Source organism: Pseudomyrmex gracilis, unplaced genomic scaffold, assembly GCF_002006095.1.
Source record: "Pseudomyrmex gracilis isolate BER0280 unplaced genomic scaffold, ASM200609v1 scaffold_130, whole genome shotgun sequence".
NCBI classification, from domain to species: domain Eukaryota; kingdom Metazoa; phylum Arthropoda; class Insecta; order Hymenoptera; family Formicidae; genus Pseudomyrmex; species Pseudomyrmex gracilis.
Genome location: NW_018020714.1, coordinates 407,053 through 433,951, shown reverse-complemented (window position 1 = coordinate 433,951; position 26,899 = coordinate 407,053). Strand labels below are relative to the sequence as shown.

The window sequence follows — 26,899 nt, the reverse complement described above, 5'->3', positions numbered from 1 at the left end:
AGCACGCTTATCAGTTTGTTGCGTAAGCGAACGGTGCAATCTTCCAATAAAACTTCATCGCGTGAAGCCACATATATCGGCCAGTTGTTTGTTTACGCCGCATTCCGGTTTGTCAATTTCCGCTTTCTTTTTCTCTGATCGTCTTTCTTATCGCATTACGCGTGTTTGCCAAACATCAACATGCCTGCACTTTACACTCTTGCCGATTACTCTTTGCGTGTGTACATACATATAGTGTTTCTGTGAGTCCGTGACCGCGTATTTTTAGATCGCCGAGCGACGCCGACACGCTGGGACGAGCGAGCGTGCTGCGCGACGGCGCTGCCTTCCGGCCGGCGTCCGCCCCGCATCCGCTCCTGCTGGAGAACCACTTCTACCAACCGTTCACCCATCCCTCCGAGACTCCCTCGCATCCCCACACCGCGCCCCACACGCCCACGGAATTGGAACAGCAGCTGGAACGAGCGCGGTCCGAGGAACTCAACAACTGTGATCTCAAGGAAAACGTTGCCGAAGGTGAGACACAATCCCTTTTCTTCTTTTCTTTCGCGCGAACCGTCAAAAATTCGATCGGTCGAAACAAACAGAAATTTGTCAGCCCAAGAAATCTCGCGTTCCTGTGTCGCAGATCTTCGAATAAAGCAGGAACCAGTGGCACTGAACGATCGGGACAGGGGGGAGAAATTGGCGGAGAGATTGTCCGGCGACGTGTATCCTGGACGGGGGTTTGACGCGAGCTCGTACGGCACGAATTCGGACCATCTGCCGCACGAGGCGCAGCTGGGTCCGATGGTGTCGATGCCGCCGGTTCATCCGCCGACTCCTGATCAAAGCCGCGCGCCAGTGAGCATAGTGACGTCCGCTGTGTGGAACACGAAGATCAACAAGGCCAGCACTGTCACAACCATCGACGGCGGTGAGTGCCATTCATTGTCTTTGCATCCCGACCAAGATCCCGGCGTAGTTATTTAACTGCGTCGTACACTTTGGTTTCATGGTCAGCATGACTGGAAACTTAATTTAGCGGAAATCTGATTACGTCTTTAAAAAATCTTTTCATTATCGAACGCGATGAGAAAGACGCGGAAAAAACTTTTAGTTTCGCAAATTTTATTTTATTCAATTTTAGACACGGATAGATTGATATTAAATTGCACGAAATTGCTAGCGGCAAAATAATGTGCGCGCGTATAGGACGCGTGGAATCAAGGATAACGGGGCGAGCGAGTCGCAAGATGGACTTTGCAGGTTTGTTGAACCCGTGCGAGCGTACACGCGCGCATATAATTTTGATACATCGCCAAAATATACAACGGCAGAAACGAATGATTAATCGTTCGTGAAAATTGCGATGTTAAACGTTGTGCCCGACGATTGGCCCGATGTGAGCAATAATTACCTATCCTATCGTTCTATCTTCTCTCTTTCTCTCGAAATTTTAATCCGATGAAAGAATTTATCTTCCTTCGATTCGATGCGTTCGAGAAAAAGAAATCCTCTCTCCGAGGGAGTTACAAAATGCACGGACGTTGCATCATCGACTGCACGTGTGGCCTAACCGTGGATGTTGCAACTGCCACGTATCTCTCCGTGCCGGTATCGTTCTCCCGCTGCCGCGTTCTGATCTCCGCTTCGTTTCATCTTCGCCAGCGAGAGATAAAACGGTGCATCGTAAAAAAAGTGGCCCAACTACGTGGCGCTTGGCCACCATCTGGGATGGTCTAAAACTACTCGTTTCCTACCGAACTATTTTCTCGCGAGCTATGTGTAATTTATCTTCTCTCGCGTTATACGCATTATACATCTTGCGCGGGTTTTTATTAATTTTCAAAAAGAGGAGAAGAAAATCGAAGACGTCAGACCGATCGAAGAATCGTCAGGTAGGAGGTAGAGATAATGGCGACGCGGTTTTCGAGACGATTTTCGTGGGGATCTTTTTTCGTCCACGTGTACGTCAGTCTTCGCTTCGGCGAACGCTCTGACGTGCAGAAAGAGAGAACACGACGACGCCGTAGATTTTACGTGAGGGGGCGGAAAGAGGGAGAGGAGAGGAGGGGCCCGTTCCCCGTCCGAGCCCCCGGAACCTATGGCGGTGCCTTACGACTTGCCTTCACGGTGTGAACAAAGTGTACAAAGAGGATGCAGGCGACGGTGCAGCCACTGGGAACATCTTTTGCTCCGGCGAGCAAATCACCGAGCGTGACGCTACGACGACGCCATGTACGTATGTACGTGAAACGGACGACGACGAACGCCCGGTGCTGTAATACCAACACCAACATGTCGGTCTGATCCCAGCACCGACGTCGGCTTCGCGGCGGTCGTGTGGCCGTCGCGAATGACGCTCCGACCATTTTTAATCGTCCGCTCGTTCGCTCGCTCGCTCGCTTACCGCAAAGAAAGTAACGAAGCGGCAACTAATGCAACGGTTATTGACATTAGGCAGAGAGGAGAAAGAGCAAAGAAACGGGGAAGACGGGAAAAAGAGGGTGGTCTGTGCGCGTTAAACGCGCGCTCAGGCAAAAGTGAAAGAAGTCCCCGCTGATAGGCGGGAGGAGGAGCCATTTGTTAATGTGTGCTGTACTTTGGAGCGTCCGTGCTTTGGTCGAACTCGAAAGTTCTCACTTCTTTGCGCGTCCGTTTCAGCTTAAGTTTACCGTGCGATCGTCAAAGACATCGCGTCTCCGCGTTAGAAAAAAAAACAAAAATCAGATTGCCGTCGTGTTATGTCACACGCGGAGAAGAATTAAGCGCGAGAGACTCGGGACGCGAGAGAGAACATTGAAACAGGAAATTTTACTAATACCGCTCGTAAATTATTCAAGAGTATACGAACACAAATACGAAGAAGCGAGAGGACGATGACGTGAATTCCTGAAAAGGCGCGTTATAAAAAAAAAAAAAAAAAAAAACAAGTAGAATATGACATGCGAAGATTCTGCTGTTGCGCTGGTGTGTAAGGTGCCAGCGTGGCAATTGTATGTAGCCGAAAACTTTTTTTTCAATTCACGCGAGAAAGAATGCGGTGAGAAAAATCGAGGTGAACGCCGCGCAACTCGCGCGCGCGCGTGCAGAGAGTTACATTCTATCGAATGTACAGTTATACTCACCGAGTGGGCCTCGTCGCGTTATTTTTTTTTGTTAACTCCTTCGCGAGAATCGTCGTCTTAGCCAGTCGCGCCAGTCCGATCGTGTCATCCTCGGTATTGAATTTAAGCGACATGCTGCGCGCAGCCTGTATGTACGTATTGCGCAAGTTATTTGGCGAGTAGAGAACACGGACGAAGGACGGAAACGACACGTCGTATATGTTTCCACAGATTTAAATTTTATGGAAGCCCCTTCGAATTAGAAGTTGTTTATTACTCTTTTCTCTCTCTGTAAGCGGAGTTACGTTTTTATTCGTTTTTTCGCTTACCTGGCGTGGTGTCTTGCGCGAGCAGCTGTTCGTATTAGAACTGTATAAATTAATGGACGTAAAAAAAAAGTGAGAATAAAGATACCGAGAATAAAAAAATGTTTCAAAATAGCGTGTTGATTATTTAAAGTGAATACACGGAGAGAAAATATTATTCCGCGTGTTACATTCACATCGTTGCGATAAGTCGTGATGTTTGATCTCACCGCTGATTGCATTCGCGTCGATGAAGGGAACGTTCGTCGCAAATAAGAAAGTTTGTAAGAGATCGCGGCACTATATACACGAGAATAAAATCGCGGACGAACAGTTCGTACGCGCACAGTATGCGCACTTCACTGTGTGTACACAGATACTCTTTATTTTTCTTCTCTCATTTTTTTTCTTTTTTTTAACATCCGCGGTACTTTCTCTCGAGTTCCGAAATGCTTTCTACTGTGTGATACAACAGACCGGCTTATATCTGTGGGGTTAAGATCGTTCAATATCAAATTGCTGTACGCGATCATTTCGCAATGAGTGTAATTTAAAATGAAAACAGAAATCGATATGCGATACTAAAGTTATTTATTTTTTTTTATGCGGAAAAAAAAGCCTTAAATAACTTTATGGATGTGCTCGATAGGAGCAAACACACACGTGCGTCCTTGGAATAAAATTTATTATCGTTTCATTTTCTAATCCTCGATCGTGTGTTCCGCAACACTTGCAGCCACACGACGCACTGCAACGTTCATTATTTATGCGATTCAAGCAGACGGCGAAAATTACGAGAGCTCGACGATCATTTCGTAGGTACATATCGAAGTATAGAAGTAACTGGACAATGTGCATTGAAATAGGACGTGAAAAGTGAAAGCTGTCGAAGGGGACTCTAACGTATTTTTAATAAGTTGGCCCGTTCTTTTTCGAATGCTCGATGTTGCTTAATCCCCTTCTCTTGTGTCGCGCGTGCACTTTGCGCGATTCAGGTGACGACACGATTACTCGTTTTTTTCTCTCTCTCTCTCCCGTTCCTCGCTCGTTTACTTGCCTCGCTGAATTATAAACGAAGTCTCTTGCGAGGGAGAAGACAAGAGGGAGGGAGAAAAGGAGAAAAGAGACAGGAGGAAACGGTGCAGTTGCATGTCGGACACGTGTGCGCGTTCACACACAGGTGCACTCGTCATCGGTCGTTTCTTCGGTCGTTTTACGTCATCCCTGTATATCTCTCTATCCTCTTTTTGTTTCTTCATTCTTCTCTCGGAGAGTCTCGCAACCCTTCTACAATTTCGCGCGCGTGCCCTCGTAAAAGTTTCAGCCAGGCGTGCGACGAACTCGGAGAGAGAGAAAATACACGAGCTCTCTCGTGCAGCACGACACGCTTAAACATTAATCCGTCATTTCCGAGTATTAATTCCATACGCGCCGTCGCGGCGACATTCGACTGGATTACCGGCCTTGTATATCGTTTCAAAGAGGGAACACGGAGAGAAAGGGTTTCGCCTTCGGGGAGGCAAATATTGTTCATCAGCAAGCGGGTAACGAAGGGATGCGAGATTATAGGAATTGCCGTCAGGCGAATACAGCCTGGGATTATTTGTTTCTCGATATCTCTGTGTCTTATATATCGATATATGTATATCTCTTCCCTTCTCTCTTTCTCATTCTTTTTTAATCTTCCACGAGAAAAGCGTACGTTTATCTTTACAATGCGACATTTTCACGTTTCGCTCCGATGTTTCGTCACCGATGATATTATCGAATTTCGATATTTTTAGATTGCATTATGAATACGTAGAAACAATCAAGCGTTGCGAAGAATTACGCTATCATTATATTTCAGTAATACATGACGCGTTACCACTAACATTTTCTCGAGGTAAAACGTTTACGTTTAAATTACATGTACAAATAGAAAACATGATTATATACTTGGAGCATCTCTTATAACTTCTTGTCAAATTATTATACTCAATTTATATTCTCTCTTAATTTATATTTTCTAATTCGAAATAAATATTTACACATTTTTGCGATTAAATTCACAGTATTCCGTTGGCTTGATTAAATTTAATTTAATTTAATATTCTCGCTCTTTGCATGTATAATGCGCGCATATGTTGCTATTACATTTCATTTAAAAAAAGAGGCCGCTCGTTCAGCTCGGGCAGCTTCTTAGAAGCGATTAGACGTAATTCAGCCTTGTGCCGCGCGTTGTCGTCACGAGACCTTCCAGCGCCGAAAATCGGTTGCACAAGAGGAATGCGAGGCCTTTCGCCTCCGTTACGTTGCGGCAATGCGTCGTAAGTGGTGCAACCGCAACGACTTTCCTTCCTACGCGTGTGTAGGTATGTTGATTGAAGCGACTTTTTTTTGTTACGTCAAAATCTCGAGGTTTCGATGCGCATTGTGGTGATTTTTTTTTTTTTTTTTTTTTTTTGCTGTCGCTCTCTGTCGCGACGGGAATATTCCGGTTTCGATCGATCACAGTCGCACAGATCGAGTTATGCAATTGCTGCACCAAACAAAGTCGAAAACAAAGTCAAATCAATTTACTCAATCTCTGATTTAAATTTGTGTTTACGATACGAAATTGATATCGGAATCGATCAAACCCAATTCCTCGCGCATGACGCTGCCGATAAAAGTGGTTATTTTCAAGACGTGAGAAAATAGCGGGTTCCTTACCGAAGACGGGGCGGCCAGACCCTCGTGAGTTATGGGTTCGGGCTGTTTGGACGTTCCCGAGAGAGGATAGGCGGACCACACTATATGTGTGTCACGGCCAGGTCCCGCTGTTTTAGAAAGAGAGTTAGAAGAGCGTTGTTTGAGTCGGCCGTTCTCTGCGCTGCAAATTGTCTTCGGAGAAGAAAACATCCGCTTTATATGCGCGTACGCGCTCGCTTCCCCGAAGCGATCTTGACGGTTTCTTTTTTTTTTTTTTTTCGTCGTGAAAATATCGCGAATTTTGTAAAACCACACGCGCGTTAGAAAATTTTGGCACGACGCAAAATGATATAGAGAAAAGTATCTGTCGCGTCTTTACGCGTCGCTCAACAATTTTTACAATATAGAAATAATAAATAATAAAGTGACACCGTAGCGTTTGACAAGATTTACGTATCTATCTACCGCCCGAAAACGTGGGTATATGATTGACATCCCCACGGTTCGTATTGATCGGACCGTGTGGGCTCGTAGTATGCGGTAGAATCGCAGTGAGCCACGAATTAGCGGCCCGCCTTGTATACGACCACGGCCTAAAATTGTTCGATTACTTTGTAGATTGCACGAAATTATTATCTGCCCTTCGGCATGGCGGTCGCGTTTATTCGACAAATAAGCCGTATCTCACCTCCCGTGACAATAACGTCACACACTATCGTACAGTTATTGAGGACAAAAGCGCGACTATATTTGTGTATATCAAACGGGCGTGTAATCCTCTTTTTTTTTTTCTCTCTCTCTCTCCCTTCGATCGTAATCGAAGAGTAATATCATCACAACATCGAAATTCGCGGACTAATTTTTTAGTTACGTTCGAAAGTCGAGTGCCCCGACGCGCGAGAGACAACAACGCACGAAAAAATGACGGAAGAAAAATGCCTAGCTGTATTTCGATACAAATCGACGAATTATCAATATTTTTCAGCTATACTGTTAAAAATACTGTTAAAAAAAATTTACATTTATATCGTGCGCGCACTTCTCATCAACTTCGCAGCGAGTCGATCGGAACGTTTCATATCTAGACGCGCATTACAGCTAATCAGGAAATCGGGTTACGCTGTGTTACGTGAAAACGGTCTTATCGCCGGTGTCGTAACGATTGCAACGATTGCACGTACACAATGCCGACGGTTTTTCAGTAGGTCGAGGCGCAGAAACGGTGGGTGAACGAGGCGCGGTTGGGGGGCAGCGAGGGGATGAGCGAGATACGATCATCTGGTTGGTCTGTGATAACGCCCAATCTTGATGTCGCCCACACACGCATGGCGTATACAACTCCTCGCGTTTTTTTTTTTTGTTTTGTTTTGTGGGGCCAGGCACGAAAACTCCCCGACTGCACGTATTGTTTCGTCATGCGCGCGCGCTTGCACGCACACGCAATACACAGAAGGGAGAAAGAGAGAAAGAGAGAGAGAGAGAGAGAACTCGATATTAACCGTGAGACTACCGGATAGAAAGAGAGAGGCCGACGAGAGAAACGGACGGAGAGAGAAAGCGCGTGCAATGGCAAAATTCGGGTCACGAAATAATTCATGATAAGACCAGCGGAGCACTCGTGCCAGTAAACCGACAGAGAGATAAATGAAGCATGAAACGCAACCGAAAAAAAAGGAAAAAAAAAAAGAAGGAGTAAACGCGCACACTCGATCTCTCGGTGAAGGTCTCGGTTTTCGTACATGACAATAAAAACGTTTCGTACAACGCTAGAGCGGCTAATGTGCGCGTACTCGGAACATATGGATATGCATTATTGAGCAACGGAATAATGACCATCATCCGCGCACGTGAATAGACGTGGAATCATTGATAAACGTGCCCCGGGCGACGATTATTTATGTAAACAAACGGGCAGAATTAAAATCGATACGATGGTTGTATTGATGAGATTCAATTCGAAAAACGGCCTGGGGGCGAGTCTCGCTTTCGAGTCAAAAAAATTTTCACGCTGTCTAATATAACTGGTCTACAAATCATGTCTCAGGACCGTTAACGCGCGCGGATCTTGCTCGGAAATAAACAAATTTTATATTTACGCGAGAGAGCCGTGAGAAAAGCGCATTTTGCACCGGAGGATGTTATTAAAGCGGATAAATTTATTCACACATTCTAAACTCATGCCTTCGGAACACGTGACAATGGTCGTAATTTGCATAATGTTATGCCCGCGTGGCCCGCTCGTCCATATATCCGGATTCGTTTAATGATCTCACATAAACATAACCGCCTACGTTGCGTAATTAACGGTTTAAATAGGACAATTTTCGAGAAAGGAGTTTGGGTTCAATTATTCACCGCTCAGCGAAACAGAAATACGTCTTTGCTTATCGATCGCGATAATGAAAGAAACGATTTGACCCGAAACTACACAAGCTGTTTCGGGGTCAAGTCGTTATTTTCCTTTCTATACGATTTTTAATTTCCTCCGCCTAAGAAAAACTTTTCACTTAACGCGTTTATCAAGCAACTCTCTTGTCTTATTATTATTATTATTATTGTTTTTTCATTGTCAAAATTAGACGAACCTCGAATTCGGTCGGAAGTCTCGGAGAGAGGGTCGGACAAAGGCACCGTCGATATACTCGCGGTCATAAATTTTTCATTCATTTTCATTAACCACCATCAGCCCAGGGAGGGTCGAATTTTTTGTCACGCGCAACGCATTTTTTCGATACTTCCTCCTCCGCATGCGAGGATAAAATAGCTGGACTTTTTCTCTCTCTCTCTCTTTTTCTATAGTCTTTTCCTCCCTTCAGCTTCCACGAGTTTTATTGCCATGCTCCTCGCACCGGCAAGTTCGAATAAAACAACGGACGAAACCGGTGTTACCCTCCGCCCACGCACAATGTGCGTAACCCTATCTTCGCTTGGATATCCTCCTGGTTCCTTCCACCGCTCCCCCGACTCAAGTTTTCCTATACAAAGGACAAACGCGCGCTGCCCGTTCGCGAGCGAGAGCATTCCTTATTTCTCTATCTCTTTCCTATCGTCGCTGCATCATGCGTGAGAAGAGAGAAACACCGCGGCCGCTCTGCGACGAGAAACCGGTGGAGTGGGTCAGGTCTCACGCGTGTGCGTACGCACAGGAGGCGCGTGATGTATTCCTCCGGTAAATAACGAACAAAGTTTATACGATTCTATTTTCTTCAGAATCCTCTCGCTATCGCACTGACCACAGATACGGCCAAAATTCGCGTTTGTCGGAAATATTTGCATACGTTGTTGATTTTCTCGAAAAATAAAACAAATTTTATTTTCTGGATTTAAATAGAGAGAAAAAGAGAGAGAAAGAAGAAATAGTCAAAAACCTCCCCAACGCATAATTTCTATCTTGATGCATAAGACAATAGAGAGAGAATTCGGCCTCGCGAGCGCACACTCACGCGCTTCACGCGTGTGTAGGACGCATTGCGTGCGTTACGTCATTGCGTGAGTTTCGCGACGCGCACGCGGGATAGCGCCAGCTGCTCGACGCCCAGGCGCGTATATTTTCGTGGCGAGAAAGTGGGGGTAGATCGCCAAATTGGGCGGGCGGCCGGGCGTGGGTGCAAATTTACTGCAGCACCACCACCACCGCCGCTGCCGCCGCCGCCGCCGCCGTCGTTGCCGCGTACCGCGAATTCGCTCGACGAATTCTTCGTAGGCCCGGAGTTACGCAGTAACTCTTTTCCGGAGCAAATTAGACTTCTATTTAAATCGTGTCAGACATGCAGTATTTATAAATAGTAATCGTAAAAATACACGAAATGAAAAATTTTTAATAAAATAATTAAGAGACAAAGGAGCGACAATACGTCGCCTATTTGAACGCGAGATTCAATTGCGTGTTTTCTGTCATCGCGTTGCGACAAAAAACTTCGCAATTGATTTTTGTAAAATAATATCAAAACGCGTGTTTTGTACGATTATCGCGTGATACTTTTCTTCGACTATTTGTAATTGAAAACGCGGATATCCGAAATTCTTGCTAATTTTTCCACGCACGTGCAACATGTAATATATCGACGTGTGCATCAATCGTCGCGAGAAAACCGCGAAATATCTTTGATGCATTTTTTTTTTTTTTTGGATTCGCGAGGTTCTCCTCTGCAGCAACCTTACGTCGTAGAGCGTCGAGGGTCTCTCGCGCCAGGCCTAGTCGGCGCGTACCAATCAATAACGAATGCGTGCGTGCACGGGGCTGCGTGTGTGCGCGCGTGCGTGCAACTACGCACCGCGGCCTCGCGCCGACCAGGTCGTGTATTAAACGGCACGTTTGTGTGAGTGCACGTGCCTCACCCTGAACTTCATGGAGTTTGTGCGCTTTGGTCGCGTTTAAGCGAACACACACAATCGAATTTTTCGTTGCGCGTTAGTTTTTACAAATGCTGCGGTAAGATGATAACTGTTTTGTGTGTGCGTCGCATCGCGTAAATGAATATGTTCCGCTTTTGCTTCCAAAGCGGTTTTCTCGCCGCGCTTGTAAAACCGACGAAATATTGTATATTTATGGTGATGCGCGCACACGAGCGGAGTTATTTGTTTTATATATCATAGCGTTTTTAAAAACTGCACAATACGAAAAAAATCGCTCGTGTGTGTTACAGGCTTAAAAAATCGAATACGCGAGAGTATGTGGCTCTCGTAACTTTCCGCGCGGAGAAGCGTGTACGTGCATACACGCGTGACGTAATTCGATATTCTCGCGCGCACGCGACGAAGCAAGTCGCATGTTCCGCGCGCGCGCTGGAAAATTACGACCACACTATTTTCATCGTGAACACGCACAGATCTGTCTGGGACACGATCTCTTTTTCTCAGAACGTCGAGGAAGTGATGAGCTTTCGAAGCAGTAAGCAAATTCAATTACGTCACGATGTAATGTATGTATGTAGTTACGCAATGACGATGCGTACACATACGGCGTAATAGAATAAATACAATATGTGAAACGATCAATCCATTCTCTCTCTCTCTCTCTCTCTCTCTTGCTCTCTCTCCAATGTCATTCAATGACGCAAAAGACATCACGTGAATCGTAAAAGAGGCAACATGTTTTGGATTGAATTTTCGTTATATTTATACCGAATGTACTGCACTTTGCACCTCGATGTTTGCCATTCGTTTTACTTATCGCGTCAGCGCGTATGTCGCGATTTCGTGAATCGGCCTTGCGCGAAATATATATGATTCTTGGCGCGTGGCGCGAAGCGGATTTTTGCGGTCAACCGAATTTCCTGAGAAGAGATGATGTGACTGCAATGTTTCTTCAAGCGAATTGCACACGCGTAAAATTTATAATTCTTCGCAATTCTATGTGTTTTACGAGTCACAATTTTTTTTTCAATTCTTCGATAGAAGTTCGATAAGCGGAAATACCTTTGCTCACGTTTTTTTTTTTTTTTCTGCGCATATTTATCGTGATCACACATAACGAGCTAAGCTGCATAATCGGGAGGTCTTTCCTGGAATTCTCTCCGATTCGAGACTATTTCCGAACCCTAGCAGGCCGGATCAGTTTGCCGACTTCATGGCCGAGGTATTTCAGAATTTCAACAACGTCGAGTCGTCGTTGCCTCGTGGCCCTGAAGAGGTCAGGAAGACCCTCGTCACACTTCTCCTCTCCCTTCTCTCTCCCCGTTCGTGCAGCGGACGTTTTCATGGAGTCACCGGAGGATATTTCGGAAACGGAAAATATCCTTTTATCAGAAAGAGACATGTGATCTCTTCATCTTGACTTTTACCTAATACTAGTAGATACGAGATTGTTATCTCTCTCTCTCTCGCACGTATTGTACAAGATGACGCGTATGTGACTGCATACATATGGAAGAGACGCTCAACCCCATTTTTGTTGAAATTCCGAAGGAGAAGTCGTGATCGTGGTATCGATAAAGTGGAGGTGTGTCTTCGAACGCGCGTATATATCTGAAACCAACATATTATACCGCACGAACATCGCGATTCAGAGAGAAGCCCGGGAAGTGGACCGTTGTGCGGGTTATGGTTCACTCCGGTCTCAGAGGGGTTAAAAAAAAAAAAAAAAAAAAAAAAAAAAGAAGAAGAAAGGAGAGGGTGCGGGTTGTATTACCATCCCTTGCAGAATCGACCGGCGGATATGCTGCCACGCCAGGATAGGAACAGCGGGGGTGGACTGGAAGGTCTCCCTTGATTTCGGGTTGCAACGCACGCTGCCTGACATTGATTTTCCACCACCTCGCTCGGCCCCATCTCTCTTCATTTTGGCCCACGACTACCTCTCTCTCTCGAACCCCTCCGCAGTTTGCCTCTCGTTTCGGCGTTCTTCTTCCCCGCTCTTATCGCGGTCTCTTATCCTTGCGACTCCATCCCTTTTCTTTCTCTTTCTTGTTTCTTCTTCTTTCACCTCCTCTTTTCTCTCTTTCTCTCTCTCTCTCTCTCTCTTTCTCTTTCTCTCTCGTAACGAGTGCTCGGCCGAACGGCGACCAATTTGGCGCCACCGAACGATATGTGTCAAGGCCTAGCGAAATTCAGCGCGCCGCACACGCACGATCGGCTGTTCTGTTTGCGCGTGTGCGCATTCATTTTCAACATTCCCTTCACAGCAAAAGGGACGCTGAAATTGCGGTCGGTTTTACGAGTTCTATTTTCGTAATGGAATCTTATAATAGAATCGAAAAGCGTGCACGCGAGACCGATATCTTTTGCGACCTCAATTTGAATTTGATAATGAATCATTATCATAATCATTATTCCGTATTTTGTGCTCGTGTTCTTTGAAATTACGTGGTCTTTTATACACTCCAGTTACGATAATCATCTTTACCTCGAACCGAGGTGTCGTCCTCCATTTTCCCATCTCGCTTGCGCACGCGTCAACGAGATATAAGATATAAAAGATATCACGCGCAACCGGGAGCAGCCCGGCAAGACCAGAATCGCGCAACGCATCCGGTTAGGCCGAAAATTAGGTCCTCGAGTGCGAGGCCACTCGGCCGCTGATAACGGGCTGATATGCCCTCCCTCGCCAGCGGCGTTCGCCTACGATCGATCGAACGTTAAAAAGCTGGACGCGCGATAGGAGGGTGTGTGTATGTCAGGAGTCGCGTACTCGTCGTTGCACGTTACACACGTTTTGTTCGATCTGTTTAGTCGAAAAGGGAAAAAAGGTCAGATCGTCGCGGCCTGGTATAAAAGGGAAGACCTTGGACCTACGTTTGGTAAGTTTAACCTTTCCATTTTGCCGCCGCCGCCGCCGCCGCCGCCGCCGCCGCCGCCGCTTTGCCTCGCCCCGTCCGCAGGTCTAATCCTCGAGCTACTCTTTCCTAACTTCTCCTGCCTCTTATATCTCGAGAGAGAAAAAGAGAGAGAGAGAGAGAGAGAGCCCTTCGGTCAAACACGCATGATTCCTCCGAGAATCCGAGGCCCCGGTGTCCCAGATTGCCGTATCTTTCCTTCTTTTTTTTCCAGACCATCGACTCGCGGCTCGCTCAGGACGTCATTAGAATCTCCTCGATCTTTCTCCTCCTCAAACGGGACGTGACGATAATTCGTTGACGCGAGCGAAGAGCCCGCACTCGCAAGACTAATTGGATCACTTAATTATTTCTCGACGAGCTTTCGCGCGGCCCCTCAAAACAACAATTTAATAAAGCGCAGAGGAAAGGACGAAATTCACTCGTCTTGAAAGGTATTTCCGAGAGAACGCGCGCGTCACGATTGTTTTTCTCAATCGAATTTTCCCGTTACTCTCATAGATAACTAATACACACGCCGGGAAATTTCTCGCGCGGAACGGAATTTCGTATCCGAGGAATTTCGGCGCCCCGTTGCTCCTCTTCTCGGCACCTTTAAACACATCCGACGATGGGCCGAGCTGTGTGTGCGGTAATCATCGATAAACACGGGAGACCCGGGCGGGATCGGCGATTTCTTGGGCGGCGCAGATGGCGCGTTTTGCCTTTCCCAGAAGCGCGGTCCGTGCCGCTTCCTGGGCCGACACCGTGTTTTGCGTTTCTGCACGTCTCAGGGGCGTATCTACCCCCGAGGCTTCTCGTTCCCGCTTTCCCTTCGATGATTCCAGCTCGCCACCGAGAGAGAGAGAGAGAGAGAGAGAGAGAGAGAGAGAGAGAGAGAGAGAGAGAGAGAGAGAGAGAGAGAGAGAGAGAGAGAGAGAGAGAGAGAGAGAGAGAGAGAGAAAGAATGAATCCTCTTGTCGAGCTTGTTTTCTCTTTCTCTCTCTCTCTCTCTTTTTTCCCTTTCTCTTTTCCCCCTTTAAAGCTGACCGGCTCTCACTCTTCCGGCTTGCGGCGTCTTCGCGCGTACGCCTTTGTTCCGGCGCGCGCGCGCGGAACCTTTGTGAATTTCGTACAGTCAGCTGCACGAGACCCGAGAGAGGAGATTTGCCCCGCGGCCTCGTTTACATTTTCTAGGACGCCACGGCCCTCTATTTTTAGGTCCCGTCCGCCGCCGAGAAGCCAACGACGGACGGTGGTCTTCCGCCGTGCGTAAGATCCGTGCGCAGTGTGATCGCACGTGTCGTCACACTGCGCGACTATATATTCCGCATCGTTTTGTTACTCGTTTATATTTTACAACGCGTAATTTCACGATAAATGCCGATCGTTTATTGTTTTCCACGAGTCGGGTTGACGTCAATCGACACAATTTTCGTGTCAGACGAAATAAATCACAGACTCCGGACGCGAGATCTATTGAGGTGATTTGTATCAACGGAAAGAGAAGGCACGATGATTATGTATGAAAAAAATTATCATTATACAAATATGTAGAGAATTTTACAAAGTGACACGAATCGAAGAATGTTTCGCAATAAACGATCGGAGCGATCGCTGGAAGGAAATTTCCAAAAAGATCGGCTCTTTGTTAGAAAATTGTCCGACCGCGATTATTACGTCGAAACACACGCACACGCCACTCACGCCCACGATTATTTATGCGTTGCATGTGGCCCGTAACGATTTTTACGACGGGTTAGCGTGTGACCGACTCGTTCGAACGCGATATCCTCTCATCGCCCGCATCTTTCTTTGCCGTTTCTTGTGCGACACCTGAATGCCGGGATCCGTTCGTTTTACGAAAGCCACCTCGCACGGCCCCCGTTGATGGGCGGTCTGACGTTCTTTTTTTTTTTTCCCCCTTTGTTGTTTTTGCTTGTTTTCGGGTTCTCCGCGCGCGGCCTGTTTCTAAATTAATCTATATAATCTCGATAATGACACGGTATGTATCCACGCCAGCTATATAGCCGGTTGAATGGCCCGTTCAAAGTTACACGGCACCGGACTCGGGTCAATTCATCGATTCCCGATGTTAGCTCGGAATTATGTTGTAAGTCGTTATTGCCGTTGTTGAATTCGCGTGCAGTGACGTCAACCGCCGATGCGTCAACGACGCGCCAACGACGTTAGAGAACGTTTTGCTGCCGCTCTGTGTACCGCGTCTCTTTGTGACGAAGCTAAAAAGAAATACGAACGGGGTTAACGGGTGACACAAGAAAGAAGACGGACGTGCGCGCGCGGAAGATATACAAAACTTCACCGACCGAACTCTGCTGTGCTGCCCGCAGTTTTTTGGTATCACAATGAGTTGCTTTGCTCACATTGAGACGAGAAGCCGGAGTCACGGTCGCCGCTAACCGTTCGCGCATTTCTAACGCTAATGATCCCGAACAAAGGAGTTATTTTTGAGTTACGAAAGAGAGAGTCGTGGTATATCGCGCGTGAATACTATTTTTCCACCGAATTTTCGAATATCTTCTCGTGTTAACAACAGTTTTCTCATTCTACAATCTCTTTTTGTTTTTTATTTGTCTTGTTGTTGATTTCATAAAAATCTATATAGGAATTTTGATACACACGGTATTGAAATTCGGGCAGTTACGTTATCTGAGGCGTGAAAAAACAGTCACGTCTATCGTGTATTTTTTAATGCAGGCATCATAATAACGAGAATCGCCGATGACCCGCGCGATAAACACGATGACTTGGCTTAGAGAGAGAGAGTCTTATAAACATTTATATAATATATAGCTTCTGCAGCGAGGATTCATCGATGGCGGTCCACGTGGCGTTTAGCGAAGGCTACAATGCGGAGAATGTCTTTAATAAAGAGCACGAATAAATTTATGTTCTTATTAATCGTGAGATAAACTATGACGTAAGATTGTTTCGTAAAATGTAGTTAAAATTGAGAATTTTTAATGAAATTCAGTAAACATTCAAGGAAGCTTAGTAAACAAGTTGTTTCGCAAGCGATGCATGATTGGTTGTTGCGCGTTCGCGCGTAGCGGAGTTGGAGCCGGTGTGATCGCCGTAAATGGTACTTCGGACTAGATGAGAAGAAGTATATTAAAGACTTGGGGATGGCCTTGCACGCGCCAACAATCTTAAAGGCATTGGCCTAATACTTAGCTGTAAATCGTTCGCCTCTCAACTTTGTTTCCTTCTCATTCGTCGATGAAACTAATAGCAAAACGCGGCTGCGCGCAGGCAGAAAAAGTCTATCTTATGGTACTGCGAGAGAGAGAGAGAGAGAGAGAGAGAAAAAGAGAGAGAGAGAGGGGGGGAGAGAGAGAGAGAGAGAGAGAGAGAGAGAGAGAGAGAGAGACAAATTGCGTAATATGCATCCATATTTCTTTCCACGAAGATTTCGTTATGGCGTTACAAGCCGCGCATATGCGCAGAAACGCGCGCGATTGGCTCGTACGATTAATTCGAGCAAAAACTCAATCGCAAAAAATTTTCACAAGAACTTTCTAACTCTTCTCATAAAATATTCTTTTCTTTATGTATCGGTTTGATATTTGCTGCCACGAACTAATTTCTCGGTATCTTCGTTAGTATTTTAACTATATTGCGTCACATGCATCTGCGGATGAAATCAACCTCTTTGTCGAGTTACTTATCGGTCGCGCGTAAATTTATATTCGTTGTCAGATCAGTTCTTATATGTCGTAAAGAGTCAAATTAAATTCAAAAGCAAACAAACAAACGCAGGTGCGAGTTTGTATAATAGCGGCTATACGTGACGGCTGCGCGGAATAGAACTTGCTTAACAGCTTTCGTAAAACGAATGTTTGTGTTATTCACAGGTAAGAAAATGAAGTGTCCCTCCTGCGAGAGATTATACGGCTACGAGACGAATCTGCGCGCTCACATCCGGCAACGTCATATGGGCATAAGGGTGCCGTGTCCGTTCTGCACGCGAACGTTCACCAGGAACAACACCGTGAGGCGGCATATCGCGCGGGAGCACAAAGATCAGCTCAGACAGAAGGCCAATCATTCGGTCTCGGACTCCGTGCAGCAGTAACAACGTCTTCGGCGTCGCTGTCCCCGTCGCCAGCGCGATCGTCGTCTGCGCGCGATGGTACCGGAGGAGAACACTCAGTTCCGGCGACCACCACCCGCTAGAGCTGATCGCGATGCCGAGTCGTGGATACAGAGCGAGCGGGACGAGAGAGGAGAGGCTGCAGTATAGGTACCTTCGTTTTCCCTTCGTCGTCGTCAGCGTATGCCGTCCCGGTTCCTCGTCGCGAGGACAATCTCTCCGTGCGCTTGCGGAAAAACAAAGAAAATGTCGTCTTAGATACGTTGCAGTTTATATATATATACGTGGAGAAAAAAACGATCCTGAAGAGATTTGCCGAGTAACGGAAGAAGGAAGAAGAAGAAGAGAAAAGAGCGCGGGACGCACATGGAAGCGCCAAAAGGCCTCGGACAACACGCTCGCGAAAACGCTGCGAATCACAAAACTAGTCAATGAAAGTGCAACGGTCAAGTAAGGTTTTTATTAACTAGGAGCTTTTTCTTCAACGGGCGAGAGAGATCGCGAGTGAAGATAATAAAAAAAAAAAAAAAAAAAAAAGCGGAACGAAATAATAGAAGAGCGCGGATATATTATATTAAGCACAATTTATATAAAACACAGAGTCATAAAGCGCAGGCGACTGCGACGAGAGAACTGCACAACTCAGGTAAAAACAAAACAAAACAAAAAAAAAACAGAACACTCACATAATCGTGGCACGAATACGCAGTTAGCGCGTCCAAGAGGGGAAGACAGAACTTTTGTAATAGTTCGACATTTGTATACCATAGGATCGGAGTTTTACTCGCCGTCGCATTTTTAATCGTTATACACCGCCGTTACCAATTTATACCTATTTCTGGTACTATTCTACTGTCGCTATTGAGAAGTCGAGAGCCTATATAGGATCGTGATCACACTTGGGTGATATATATATCCATAAACCGTTACGTTACACGTGCACAGTGCCAAAGCCAGACGCTTTTTTACTCTGAACTAACTCACACATCAAACTTTCGGTTTCGCCTTTTCGTATAACCGACGCGTTACGCGGTGACAGACTCACATATCCGAAATATCGCGCCGAGACAACATCCGATATACGCACACGTATATATACACACACACCACTCATACTTTGTACTGTACAGATTAACGATTTTATACAATATATTTACGAGATTATAAACTGCGATTCTAAAAGGCGGACGACTGTCGTGCGATTCGGTCGCGGAAGCGCGCACGACCGCTGACAGATACTTCCTGGCGAATGCGCCGAACGAAGCGGAGTCGACCGAGCAATAATAATCACATTGATACGTACATCATTTTATTATAATTATAATAATAATAATATACGTCGACGTAGATATCTTTTCTAAAGCGCGCGATTATATATATATATATATATATTATAATATAGTATATTATTTACGCGTTCGCCACGGAAGTTTCTCGCGGCTGCGCCGACGCGGCGAACCGATTACTACCACTTTGTTACCTGTTTACAATGTTTAAAATACGGACTTTTGTCCGGAGCAATAGTCGCGTAAAAAAAAAAAAAAAGCCGAGAAAATATAGAATATAGCCATCGATTACACACGTGTGAAGGAAATAGTTTTGCGCGCGAAATAGTTGCTATCCCGGTTATATAAGAGAATATGTGATCAATGCAATAGATTTATATTACACATTTTACCTATATGTATAGATATATATATATAGAGATATACTCCTAGTCAGGATGGCACCCACGATATTACTTTGTTACAGTATTTTACACATTTATACAGATTTATTCTATCTTATTTTGTTTTCCTCCCCATTTCGATTGTTCTCGCTCTTTTGTGTTTTTTTTCTTTTTTTTCTTTTGCAAAAAGTTACAAATGGTTATATTCTCACAACGATACCGCCTATGCCGTAAGTTTATCAATGACAATAGAGAAAGACGATATAGAGAATTATTTAGTATTTAAATGCGTCGTGCGCGAGTTAGGGATAATAAACAATAGCACACACAGAAGATTATATATATATGTATATGGAGAAGCTAAAAATTGAGTTTTTCTTTTTTTTTTTTTTTTTTTTTTTTTTTTTTTCTGTTTTTTTTTTTTTTTTTTTTTTTTTTTTTTTTTTTTTTTTTTTTTTTTTTTTTTTTTTAATAAATGCCGAAATAATATAACATATGTTACATGCGAGAGCACTCGTCGCGCACGCGCGCGCATACTCTGCCAAAAGTATATGACAGACTACCTCATCTTTTGCAATTACACACACAGGGAACACAATAGCGATTATACAAATAAATAAATAGAATCTGTACACATTCCGTACAGCCACTATACTTACTCTATATTACTACTTTGTCCGGTTAAGTGTCGGAGCAGTTCTGCCATTTGCTACCCTGGCGCAAGGGTTAATACAAGATCGCGGATCTCGGAGCTTGTATGTACACTTGAAAGGATTTGTCTCCGCTCTCGCGAATCAGAATCGATTTATGCCATTATTCAGGCATGTGCACCGTTCGATATACTTGCTTGCACACAACCAAAGTTGTTTTATATATCCGCCGCAAAATTACGCAGCAAAAAGCTCCGGGATCCTTGAATCGCGCGTGATATCTGCACGTATGACAGATCCGTTTTTTTTTTGTTTGTTGAAGGGTTTTTTTTATTACAAGGGCGCGTTGTAAAACCAACACGTGCGTTACAATTGTAAATCGTAGCGAGGAGTGAGTGAGCGCGAGAGCGAGCGAGTGCGTAACACACATTGTGCGTAATCAGCCGTGAATGCGCGCGTGAATTTTCGCGTGCGAGCGGTGCGAGTTAGAGGAAGAGGGAGGAAGAGGGAAAGAAGGAAGAGTCACATTTGCGAGATCCGTTGTCGAAATTGCGACGCGTCGCCCACGTGTCGTTGCACGCTGGGCGGTCGCGTTTTGATCGCACCGTTTTCGTTTCCGGGGGAAAAAAAGCGAGAAGTGTGAGGAGCGGCCGAAGAAGAGCGCGAGCGAGAATGCGAAAAAGGACCGGAAATCAGAGATCGCGCCGTGAGAAACGGCGAGAACAGATGCATACCGTTTTGCGTTGCTGAACTGGAAGATAGAGAAACTGTGGCGAAAATTGCAAAAAATTATTGGATGACACGCCGATTGTCTAGATGGCGTACGAAGTTAACCGGGGGTATGGGATTTGATGAAGCTGCACGACGGAGGTTACATATATAGTCATAGGGAAGTTAAGTCCCGGGGGGAAAAGAAGCCGCGGGAAGGATATTCAAAAATGTTATGTGTCGTTTACGTATGTGATGATAGGACATACACACACGCGCATACACACATACACACACATCCACATATGTACACACAAATCATAGAGAGAAGAGATAGAAAAAGAGGGAAAGAGAGAGAGAGAGAGAGGGGACAAAAAGGGAAAAATAGAAGGATATACACGTAGACAGCACACAGACACACATGCTCGTGTAAATAGGCACGATCGCGTATGCCAAGTTATATAATGAATCTTTTACTTAATATATATACAAAATATAAATATATATATATATATAATTGTTTTCGGCTGTTCTGCTAAGCAGAGGCAAGATGGACGGGGGGGAGGGGGGAAGGATTTTTAAGAGGTACAATGAATTAGCGTTAAGTTTAAAAAGTAGATGAGAGATTTCAGCGAAATTGAAAGTTAGAGTAACGAAACACATGGAAACGCGGAAATTTTGGGGAGGCGGTTAAACCCAGGGTTTTAATTGTTTTGTCATACGTAAGGATTATTAGGAAAAGAGTGCATACGTAATAAAGATATCTCACACCCGACACTCACATCGAGCACACACGCGGAGCCACATGTCGGAGGAAGCGAAAAAGAGAGAGACAGAGAAAAAAAAACAATTTATAGGAAGAGGAATTTACAAAACAAAAAAAAATAACACACACGTACCTACTAAAAGATAATCAACGTAGAATTAAAATAAATTTAGAATTAGTCGTATATTATCGCGACATCGGCTACGCGCGCAAAAAAAAAAAAAAAACGTATTCGAAGTTTCTTTCGAAATGGTTGCGTATTTCTTTCGGGGTAAATTTTATATCATATATATATATATATACTTCGTTTCTCTAGTGCTAAGTTTTTTCTTGTAACGAAAATTTAAAGTTGTTGTTGATTTTTGTCGTACGCTCAAAAGGTGTCGAACGATGCTCTTTCGAATTGACTGCGAAATTTTTTTTTAGTTTTTTATATTATTTTTTTTTATTTCTGTTTCGATCCTATTATCTCGAACTTTGTTTGAGTCCTGGGAGTTTGCGGCTCTCGAGGGTGATATTTTTACATTTGTTACGATCGATTTTCGTCAAGGTACGCGTAAGAAATCATCCGGATCCGCGGCCGGAAGTCAAAAAGCGCGCGAGCACTTTTGCCGTTTAGGTTTTCGGCTCCGTCGGAGATCCGGTATATCCGGTGTAAAGATTATACTTGGTCTATATGTATATAATATGTACGCAAACACACACGCAAACATACACACACACACAAACACACATACACGCTACACACGTACACGACACTCGCGCGACACGCGTACGTGACACCGTACGCGCGCCATACGTACGCGTATGTATGTACCATTATTGTATCACGGCGTAGGATAAAATGTTGCATGTTGTTTCTATAATATGTGTTTTACGGATTGAGAATCCTTTATAGATGTCGTGTGTGACACAAGGCTTGACACGAGAGAGAGAGAGACAGAGGCCGAGGGAGATTCGCATACCGTGGCTCGTCCGGACGCGCACGCTTTCGAAGAGCAATGCGATCGAAACTCTGTACGCACGCGAGGGGTGGGACAATTAATGGGAACGAACTTTTTTGAGTGTTTCGGGGATCTACCGCGAGATTCGCATTGCTCGGTTCCAAAATTGAATTATCTTCTAAATTAAAATTGAAAAGACGAAAAAAAAATTGAATTCGAATTTCGAGAGACTGAATTAAATCAACCGCGAAAATCATGAAAAATATTATACGTCACGATAACAATATCGAGTTGTACGACGATATCATTCGGCTCCGTGTTTCGAAACTGCGCGTTCGAGTGCTTCGACGATCGTCACGGTGTGATCGGAGCCTTTCTCGACAAAGAAAACCTTCGTTACCATTCGCGTCACGCGGGCAGCGAGCATCAGGACAAAAGTCAAACCAAAAAAAAAAAAAAAAAAAAAAAAAAGGGAATTTCGCGGCTGCCCGCGGGAGGAGAAGGGGAGCAAAATTGATGTCATCACTGCACCTACACCGCGCGCAGAGAGTGCACTGGCAACTACTACTGTACCGTTTGCTCGTATAGTATATTATAGTACTATACCGTAGTTGATAATGATTACATAGTACACATGTATCACGCACGCATAAGCATTATTTAAAGAAAAAAAAATCAATTTGAGGCAAAAAAAGAAAAAAAGTAAAAAGAAGCGAACGCAAAGAAGGGGACAAGAGTAAAAAAAAAAAAAAAAAAAATTAAAAAAATTAAAAAATAATAAAAATGAAGTAAACAAAAAACACACGGCGTAGCGATGTCGCAGAGCGGGACCTCGAATATCCGGGGGACAAGCGGTTCGTTTTCCCGGCCGCGACTTTATAGTACAAACGTTAATGTTAAGAGTTAACAAACGGGAAAGGCAGGACGTGTGGATTTTGTAAACTTACTATACACGCTGTAAATCGTATAGGTAAACATACAAAAAAAAAAAAAAAAAAAAAGAAGAAAGAAAAAAGCAAAACCGAGTGCGCCGCGCGACCGGACGAACGCGTCGGGGACGAGCCCGTTGTCAGAGGAGAATGAACCGCGTTCCCGTACGATCGGCCTCCGCTCACGTGAGCTCAAACGCGACCACGATGACAATTTCGCCGTACATTCTCCGTATATATATATATACATATACCTCATCAACAAGAGCGCGTCCCGCGGTCGAGAGCGCTCGAGGGTTCGAGAATCGTGTCGTTGTTGCGCGACAATTTAAAATCGAAAAAAAAAAAAAAAACATTTCCGACTCTCGAGACTCTCGCGCGACAGCGAGACGCGCTTATCTCGCGCCCGTTCCTTATCAATAATAAAAGACTGATCTCTCATCGTGGCGACGACGTATGCAAGAACACTGCCACTAGAGGCCGGTTGCCTCCGTCGGGCTCTTTCAGTCGTCGACGCGTCTCACGGGCCGCCGCGGCCGCCGCAATAACGGATCACAAATACTTCGTCACACAACTAGTACAAATGCTACCTCACACACGACATACAGGGTGCGCACAGAATGAAGCTTACAAAAAAAAAAAAAAAAAAAATCTCTGTATATAAACACACAGTGAAGCGATAGTTTGCAAGATCGGATGGAATCGGCGCGTCGCGCCGCCGTCCGTCGCTTTCGGTCGATGAGTGAGAGAGAGAGAGAAAGAGAGAGCAAAGGTGGCACACAAAAGGAAGGAAAGAACGGTAGAAGGAATCGAGTCGATGATTTTGGACGCAAGCTCGATCCGAGAACGCCGGGGCGACGCACGACACGCCGCGAGTCCTACTCTCAGGAATATGAAAACCAAGTACAAACTACAAGTATAATAGTCGATAAGGTTCTTAATAAACATAAATCAATGGATCAAGCGATGCAATAGTCGGGTGTATAGTAGGGACTGTGTCGGTGTGTTCGTTCGTTAAAGACCTTTTCTCTCTGATATGATATATATAATATAAATATAATAACACACACACACATATATATATATATATATGTATCGCCGGGAGAGTTAGATGTTTGTTGAATGACCGCCGCAAATCTTCGCTCGCCACGGGAAGAAAAAAAAAAAAAATCATCGCCAGATTTTTATCGCCGATTTTTCTCTCGATTTTCCCGCACAACAGCACCTGATCGTGTCGGGCGCGGTATAACACACGCACACCACCTTATATATTATAAAAGAAGAAAGTAAATATATAGCGGGTCCACGCGCGCGCTTCTCTCGGATTTCTTTAATACGGGACTTTCACGCGAATCTTTCTCTCGCACGTGCGAGCATGTTCTCGTTGCTATAATATATATTTGTTCTTCTCGTTGATTCCCTATTTCACATCCAGGTGACGTCGCTTTTCCTTTCCTTTCCGTACAGCAGCGGTTCGATCGATCGTTCCGGTCTTCCCACGTATATATGTACGGTTGGCCGTTTGGATGAAAGATTACGCCGCTTATATCCCACCGAGATTAATCACTTTTCTTTAACGTACATAGATCGTAGTATATTGGTTTTATTTTTGTTTAATAAAAGAAAAAAAAATTTCGTACAACATAGACGCAAAATTAAGGCTTCACACTTCGTTTTCCATTTCGTCTCGGTGGACGAATAATCACCGTAATCAATCGAATTCTCTCCTTCTCTGATCAATGAGCGGATATAGGATTTCTATTTCATTTTTTTTTTTTTTTATTTTCTTTGTTCTCCACGATTGACGCCAGTTTCGGTGGCGGAGAAACGCGAGGTTTTTTGTTGTCAGAATAGTTCCAAGAGTTGTTCACCTATTAGATATATAATATACTCAAAGAAATACTATACCGATCACACAGAACCTCACCAACGCTTACATACATACATATATACATACATACATACATACATACATACATACGTACGTACGTACATACATATATACATACATACATACATACATACATACATACATACATATATACACACACACACACGATATTTCAAGATACACAATATTGATATGAATAAGTATACGAAACCGTTTCTACCTCAGACTCCGTATCTATATTTATATACATATATAATATATCGATATAGTTAACAGACGCGCGTACGCGCGCACACATTTTTACCTACGGTTCCTCCGGTTCCTCTGTTTCCGCGAAGTATTATTTTCGTTCTTTGTTTCTTTTCTATATCATCGAGCCGCATATTTACGCCATGAAGTGAAGTCGTGAATATAGCGGCAACGCAGTGGATAACAGACGAATGAGATTTATACGTAAATATGCATAGAAATATATACATATATATTTAAAGAGAGAGAGAGAGAGAGAGAAATAGAGAAGGGAGTATATATATGTGTATATATATATATATATATACATATATATATACCCGTCGAACCTTCCACGATATCACATACCCTTCCCCTCCTCTAGCCCGAGTGTAATGTAAATATATCCGTTTATATTTATTTATTTATGTTTCTATGCGCTGGACGCGTCTATGTTACACGCAATTGCAAATTAATCGATAATCTATCCCTATATATTGATGAGAACGAGAAAGAGAGAGAGAGAGAGAAAGAGTACACTCATTTTTCAATATAAATATATATATGAAGAAGTATATATATACATATATATATATAAATAGTTATATATCTAATATTAAGGAAAATACTTGTTTAGATCTTAAGCGATCCCCGTTGTCGTGGTCCCGCAATGCGACTGGCACACACTCTTTCGAGAACTAAAGCAAGCTCTATATCTATAATAGTAAAAATACAAAAAAAAAAAAAAAGCAAAGAGAAAAAATTTATAGCGTTTATGCATCCGGTGACGCGGTGCACGTCCGGAACACGGGGGGAGAGGGGGTGAGTGGGCGAGCTTCTTCCGCGCGCCGGAAATTGCTGTAGGATCCAAGTTAATAAGTGCTTTTTTTCTGTCTCTTCGAGAAATCTTTTCTCTCGCGTGCTTCTCGCTGATCTGAGCCGACCTCGTGTCCTGTAATCGAGCCTTATCTCTCTCGGGAGCTATTCCCGCGAGTTGAACCGCGAATCGACAAATCGGATTCGCTATTAAGTTCCGACCCACATTGAGTCGAGCCAGATCAACGCGAATCATACATTGATTTCTCAATTACTTTCTGGGTCACATCAACGTGACACTTGTAATGCGCAAGATTTCTCGTCCGTCGGACGAGAAACGTCGCTAATATAATGTAATAACGATTGAAAAAGTTGATCCGCAGAGAGAGAGAGAGAGAAAGAGAGAGAGAGATAGAGAAAGAAAGAAATTCCTTTTTTCCGTTCGATTCGTGTTACGTTGTTTTTGTTCGTATGTATCGCTTTCATCCTCCCGACTGATGAGAATCTGTCTGAGGAAGCTTTTTTCCGAGGCGAGCGTGAGGCTCGCGGCGTGCGCCGCGAAATACGTGGTTACCAATTTTTTGTTTTAAGTTGAGAGATTAAGTTTACGTTACGAATTTATATTGCTGTAAATTGTGGGGTGTGGAAGCGAAAGGAGAGAGAAAGAGAGAGAGAGAGAGAGAGAGGGAGAGAGATTAGGAAAGAAGTGCGAGAAATAGATGCGAGACGCCGCATAAGATTTGTTTATTCTACACGGTACGAGAGCGAAACGCGCACGGACATGGTTTTTTTTTTTTTTTTTTTTTTTTTTTTTAAGAAACAAAAAAAAAATTTTGCGTTAATCACGAAATATTTTATTTATAA

The 26,899-nt window shown here is 44.3% G+C and overlaps 1 protein-coding gene across 1 annotated transcript; it reads left to right on the top strand.

Moving 5' to 3' along the window:
- Window positions 1–339: 339 nt before the first annotated feature.
- LOC109856683 (zinc finger protein chinmo-like) lies at window positions 340–19,471 on the top strand. Its single transcript, XM_020432227.1, has 3 exons — window positions 340–516; window positions 629–916; window positions 17,196–19,471. Exons 2-3 carry the CDS (start codon window positions 790–792, stop codon window positions 17,414–17,416), a joined length of 348 nt encoding a protein of 115 aa, XP_020287816.1. The 5' UTR covers window positions 340–516; window positions 629–789; the 3' UTR covers window positions 17,417–19,471.
- Window positions 19,472–26,899: the final 7,428 nt, after the last annotated feature.